General features: G+C 44.6%; 1 protein-coding gene across 1 annotated transcript in view; it reads left to right on the top strand.

The window, feature by feature from the left end:
* Positions 1 to 220: 220 nt before the first annotated feature.
* Positions 221 to 6,590, top strand: part of SHROOM2 (shroom family member 2) — a 39,688-nt gene continuing 33,318 nt past the window's right edge. The window contains exons 1-2 of the mRNA XM_010181960.1: positions 221 to 2,893; positions 4,877 to 4,980. Coding sequence (XP_010180262.1) covers positions 221 to 2,893; positions 4,877 to 4,980 — 2,777 coding nt within the window. The remainder of the gene's footprint in view (positions 2,894 to 4,876; positions 4,981 to 6,590) is intronic.

The following is a 6,590-nucleotide window of genomic DNA, read 5'->3' as shown; positions in this document are numbered from 1 at the left end:
ACAAAAGGAAGTTGAGTTAGTTATTAAGATTTCAAGCTTTGAATCAGTGGCAGAGTATAAAGATAAAGTCCTGACTTTGTGTTCAAACTTCCAATTTGATTAAATTGTTTGTCATGAGTAACCTCTATGCAGATGGATCTTAACCAGTGTTAGGTTAGTAAAATTGGTGGCTATATATTTATAATTATGTTGTGACATTTTTTTTTTGACTGGTATATTTATGCTGAGGCTTTTTGTCTCCTACCATAGTTGTTCTTCTCATGACCTGTCAAACTCGTGGGATCAGGCAAGTCTGCATCGCACTTCTGACCAGTTCAGCTCTTTGGGAAGTATGGACAGCTGGGACCACAGTCTGCAAGTAGCCCAGTATGGAAGACTTTCCTCTGCAAGGTCTAACAGTAGCATTGATCATCTAGGGAGCCAAAGCAAGCGGGATTCAGCCTACGGGTCTTTCTCCACGAGTTCCAGCACCCCTGACCACACTCTGTCCAATGCAGACACGTCATCGACAGAGAACATGCTGTACAAGGTAGGCCACTGGGAGACTGCTAAGCACGCAAGCAAGTGTGGCCAGTTTTTGAATGACAGCAGTGGAATAGAGGACAAACCTGGGTATTTGCCAGCTCCCATCCAATACGAGAACAGCAAAAGTCCTAGAATAGAGGAACACCCTGATGGCAAGCTTGCTGTCTCTGGAAGATCCAGTTTTGGACCTGTCTGGTATGTTCCTGATAAGAAGAAGTCTTCATCTCCTCCCCCACCACCTCCACCTCTCCGTAGTGACAGCTTTGCTGCTACCAAAAGCCATGAGAAAGCCCATGGCCCTGTGTACTCAGAGGGTGCCAGCACGCAGCACTTTACAGCCCTGAACCAGCCTCAGCCCAGGAGTGACTGGAACTTGGAAACTGTGGAGCAGCAGCGACGGCCCTCCAGAGCGTGCGACAGGAGGGTCAGCGGCTCAAATTATAAACCCGATCTTGGTTCAGAACACACTTTTTCTTCGTCTGGTGAAAGGCACAATAGTAATACAGGGACTGTGAACAAACTGCAGGCGTCCTTGTCCAGCACTGACGTTCGGTTTGCACAGCCTACTTACAGTTACCACCACCATCACCAGTACAGTGACGAAAGCACTTTTTTTCCCAATGCAAGACTCTTAGCTGCACATAAAGATCAGCAGCATCATCTGTCCTATAGTGGCGTTCAGGAGTTACCTACAGACCATTTTCATGGCTACAGTCCAAACCAAGCCAGTCTGCTCAACACTTCTTCTTCGAACAGTGCTGCTGAACAGAAGGTGGACAACACTGGACAGAGTCGCTATTACTGCGTGACAGCAAAACAGCCTGCTCAGGGAAGCTCAAAGCCACTACAACTCAAGGATGACAGCTGGAAACCTGCGGCGGGGGCTGATGCATCGCTTGGACCTCACGAAAACCCTGCAGTTGTCACAATGGTCCAAAAACCAAAATACTATCTACCTCAACAGCCTGTTGAATCTTCGCTGAAAGGGGGTGAGAACAGTAGTCATTACTCAGTGGACAGAGAGGGGGATGCTAGGTGTGTTGTAGTAGAAGAAACTAAAAAACCCAATCACACTGAAAAATCTGGACAAAAGAAAAAATTTGAGAGCAGCTCTGAGGGAAGTGAAACTAGGTATGGTCAGCAGGAGTATATAAAGGGCTGCATTCTTACCACTGAAAACAGATCTGCTCAGAAAGATTTTAGGTGGGGGAAAGATGAGAGTAGCAAGATTTCTCCTCAGAAAACCCCGATGTTGCACTCTTTAGCTCAGGAAGGGAAAAAACAGTCTGACAAAAGCCTGGAAGCGGTAACAGAGCGGCAGGCCCCATTTGACACTCACTTGTCTAAACAGGCACGAAGGAGCGATCGTTTTGCAACAACCCTGAGAAATGAGATCCAAATGAGAAGAGCAAAGCTGCAGAAAAGTAGGAGCACTGCTACGTTACTAGGGTCATCTGAAGCCGAGGAGTGCAATGAGACCTGGAAGCCAGAGTCAGCAGAAGCTGTCACCACCTCCCCAGACACTAACTTTTCCAGCACCTACAAAGACCACCTCAAGGAAGCACAGGCCAGGGTTCTGAGGGCCACGTCTTTCAAGCGGCGGGACCTGGAGCCCTGCCACGCTGAACATCTCCCCAGGTCACCTGAGCGGAAAACTGGTAGTTACAACTCTTCGCTATTGGCTTTGGTTTCTGAGGATGTGTCTGGATTCCTCGAGGCTACACAATCTAAACCCAACACTACGGGGAACGGCACCCATCACGTTTCTCGCATTGGAGCCAGGAAAAGGTTCACAGCGGAGCAAAAACTGAAGTCTTACTCTGAACCGGAGAAGATGAATGAGGTGGGGGTGTCAGAGGATGAGTGCCATGCTCATTGCCGTCCAAATGCGTCTGAAGAAGCCCTGGGCTCGTTTGCAGACAGGTGGAAATTTTTTGAAGAAACAAGTAAGCCTGCATATAGGAAACTGGCAGAGAAAGCAGCTCCCCACGGTGGTCCAGCTGAGGGACAGCCTGAGAGGTCAGACAGGAAAGCTCGGGGGGGACAAGAAGGAGAGGAGTCGTGGGATGAGAGAAGAGGTCGGGCAGCCTCTATGGAAACTGCCCATGCTTCAAAAGATGCCATCCACCATAGCAGCAGCAGTAAGGCTGTTGATAGTGTTGTGAAACCTGAACAGCCGCAGCGCCTGGGAACTTTTGCAGAGTATCAGGCATCGTGGAAGGAGCAGCGGAAGCCAATGGAGCCAAGGAGCTCAGGGAGGTACCACTCAGCTGATAACATCCTTGATGCAGGCCACGAGCAGCATGAGAAGCCCCAGTACACCCATGAGAGGTCTCGATCATCCCCTTCTACTGATTTCTACAAACAGGTACAAGTGTCTTTCACGTTATCCTTTTAAATTGCCTGAGGCAGGGGAAGCAGGACAGTGGTGGAGAGGGGAAAGAGAGAACTGTTATGAAAATTTCCAGTTTAGGAATACAATGTGGTACAGTGTTTGCCTTTTGCCAGAAAAGGGATAATTGTTATAGGTAGCTCTTGTAAGTAAAATGAAGAAGATCAAAGTCTGTATTGCACAGGAACTGAGTTTAGCAAAGAGCACTTGGATCAAGTAATTTATTGCGTGTTGTAGCCAGATGGAAGAGAACAGTCTGGTTGATTTGATAATATCCTCTTTTTACAGTAGAGGTATAGGAGGATCAAAGCAATCTTCACCCAGTTATTTCCTAATTGGTGTGGCAGCCTTCCCCATTTTAAGGCTTTCAGTTCTCTGCAACTATGGAGAAAAATGTTCCAAGGGAAAATAATGTCTACTTTTGTCCAATTTTGTTAATGGTCTAATCATTTTCCAATGAAAGAAGAAAAGTCACTTTCCATGTAGCTTTTTTCCTATACAGAAGCTACATGGGACAAAACTTCTGCCTAATAAAGTGTAGAGATTAAAAATATGCCTGTTAATGTTAAGGCTACACTACAGCAACAAATGAAACTGCGTAGTGTTTTATTTTATGTCAGCTTGCTTGATTTAAGATGTATAAATTTGTTCCTCAGAGAGTTGCCAAATGTCTGTTCAACTTGCAAGTAAATATTAGGTTAATTTTCAACTAAGCAGGGCCAGGGAATGGTTGGCAGGTGACAGGGGAAGTAAACAGAGAAACCAAGCCTCTTAAGTTCTCTGTTTAAAAGCTGTTGTTCAAGCTGCCACAAGATTGCCGGATGTGTATAGGGAGTCACAGTGTGTGCAACCTGTGTTGAACTTTACCTCATGCAAGAAAAGAGTTGAGGCAGTGCAGTTGTATATTATTTTTTCCTTTTTTTTCCCCTCTCTTGGTAAAAGCTTTGCATACATACGTACTTACACATCTACATAGCACCTCTGTGTGTGTGTATAAAGGGAGTAGAATGAGAATAGCTCAAAAAGAAACAAAACATGTGGTTCTCTAAAAGTTGTGTACTTTTAAGTTTTTATGGTTTTAAGTTTTACAAAAAGTTATTTTTGAACTCTTATGTGCAGACTTAAGTATGCGGATAATTTACTAGGGTAGAGATTACAAGCACTGCAAATATTCACCTGGAAGTTATTTTGAAAATGAAATTAACTAAATTATTAAATAATTGCCTACCCAGCAGAAAACTCATCGCATAATCCATTCCATGTATGCATTTCTGGTTTATGAGTCAGTGCCTTTAAGTTCAGTAAAGGCCTCCTGGGGCAAAAAGCAGACACCTGTTTGGGCACCTGGAAAATATGGTGATAAGTGCACTGAAGATGCTTACAGCAGGCTGAAGTAAATAAAGACCTTGGTTCGCGTGTATGATTCGGATGATTCCAGTGCTAATGTGCAATTAAATTTCCTGTAGGTTCAGTGTTTGTAATGCAAAGCTGTGCTTTGGGTGTGGTTGTTTGAAGATAGGGAGATAATAAAATTATGGAACAGCGATGTTGTGAGTTTGAGAAACTCAAGTACGCGCTCAGGGATTCAAGAGCTGGTGTGTGCTTGCCTCTTCTAAAATGCCAGCAGCTGTTCTGTACCTTCTTTGCCACGTTTTGGGGTGGTTTTTTTGGTCTTTGCCAAATGGAAGTTGCAAAGGTTTGCATAAACGTTAAGCTGTTCTGTAGATCAGGGAAGTAGAGCAGGGACGGGGACACAGGCAGGTCGATAGCGCTGCGCAAGAGGTCACATCGCATACTGTACCACTTAAAGCCAACCACGCTTAAGGCATGCTCTGCTGTTGACTTCATGTATATTCAAACGGAGCAAACCCACAAATAAGAGGTTCCATAATCATAGATTTTTCGGGAGCCTGAAACATGATGACTTGGTGTCTTACTTGTGCTGTAAACCACTTTTAGGAAGTCTCAGTTGAAGTAAGGAGGCAAGCAGAGGATTTGAAGGAAGATGGGGAGCGTATTTTCTCTAAAGTTAACAATCTGGATGAAAGGAACTGCACCGTAAGGTGAGTATTTCTTAATTTCTGGCTTTAAGAGATTTCTTATGATAACTCTGATCTGATCTTTTCCTGACCCAAACTGGAAGTTTTTCTGTGGTGATTTCAGAGTTTTTTGGATTGCCTTTTTCCCTGGTTTCCCTCCTTCTCCCCACACACTTCAATGTGCACGATAGAATTAATGTTGGGACTGAAATTTATGGGGACTCTAGGGTGAGCTTGAAGAAATTGTCAAGTGTTAAGTGTATTACAGTGTGTTTGGAGCCAGATGATCCTTATTAGTGTGCATCAAACGATTCAGATTTTTTTCATGTTTATCAGTTACAGGTTTTTGGCGGGGCGGGGGGAGGGAATGCTTGAGGTTTCCCAAAAGAGTTTTCCAGTATTATTCTTGGTAAAGCTGATATGCTACTGGAACACAGCAGCACTGTAAATCGGACTTTTCTCTACATGCAGGACATGAAGAGAAGCCACCCAAAGTTGTTTTCCTATTTGATCAGCTCCACTTTTCTCTGTTAATTCATTTTTTAATTAAACTGTACAATATTTTCGGACCCTTTTCAAATGTATGACTGCATGCACGATGCAGTTAAAATCCTTGAATGTCTACCATGCAGGGGGTGCCCTCCTCCTGACCCACAGTTTGCCAGCGCCGTTGCAATGTAAGCAGTGACTTTGGCGATTGCTGATTCTGCGGCTGATGAAGCACCGTGTGGCAGCTGAGCTGAGATTGTGCACACACTGCTAGCGCTGGGTCTGATTGCTCCCCGTTTTGTAGCAGGAGAAGCACACATACAGGAAAAATAGTATCTATGGGCTTTCCTCGCTTCTGTAAGTGGTATTGATCTCTCAAGGAGTGAGAAAATTACGAACTGTACTCTAGGAGTGACCGTGAAAGATATAGTATTTGTTTGCGGTTTCACGCTGTTGTATTTTGCACTGCTTCTGGCCCAGCTGAAGAGACCATCTGCTATTTTTCTAGTTCTTTGTAGCCCTTTCTTTGTACTTGCCGTAGTGATTTCAAAACGAACAGCCCGGGAGGGTGTGAATGTGCACGCCTGTGTGCGCAGGCGTGTGGAGGGGCGCTGGGCTGGAGGGGAGGGAAGGGTAAGGAGGAGAGGGAGAGGAGGAGGCAGTGGCACAATCCACTGGGAGCAGACGTGCTTCTGTAGGCAGGCAGCATCTCTGGACAAGTGAAATGATTTCCATCCACCAGGGCTGAACCGAGTCACAAAAGCATGTGAATAATACTCCTACGCCAGCATTTTGGCAGTGTTTGTGCAGCACAATTCTCGCTTTATAATCAGGGAATCCATGAAAATCACATGACTGGGCACCAGCTGCAATAACTGCTTTTTTTTTGTTTTTTTAACTTAATTTTTATTTATTTAGCCCAATCCTATTTTGACACATGATTTCAGATGTAGTATTTGGCCATTTTTATCGCATTACAGGAGGTGCTGTAAAATGGTCTCTTTTGCAGTCTTTCCTTCAGCACTTGTGTCATGCAGAGGGCTTATGTCTTCTGTATTCAAAAAAACTAACTAAATAAAATGCCCAAATCAGAGATTAGTTCCTGTGTTGTGAACTACCACTGCATGATGATGAATGGCTGTCTT

The sequence above is a fragment of the Mesitornis unicolor genome, unplaced genomic scaffold, assembly GCF_000695765.1.
Source record: "Mesitornis unicolor isolate BGI_N332 unplaced genomic scaffold, ASM69576v1 scaffold27523, whole genome shotgun sequence".
Lineage (NCBI taxonomy): Eukaryota > Metazoa > Chordata > Aves > Mesitornithiformes > Mesitornithidae > Mesitornis > Mesitornis unicolor.
This window is presented reverse-complemented; position numbering and strand designations above follow the sequence as displayed.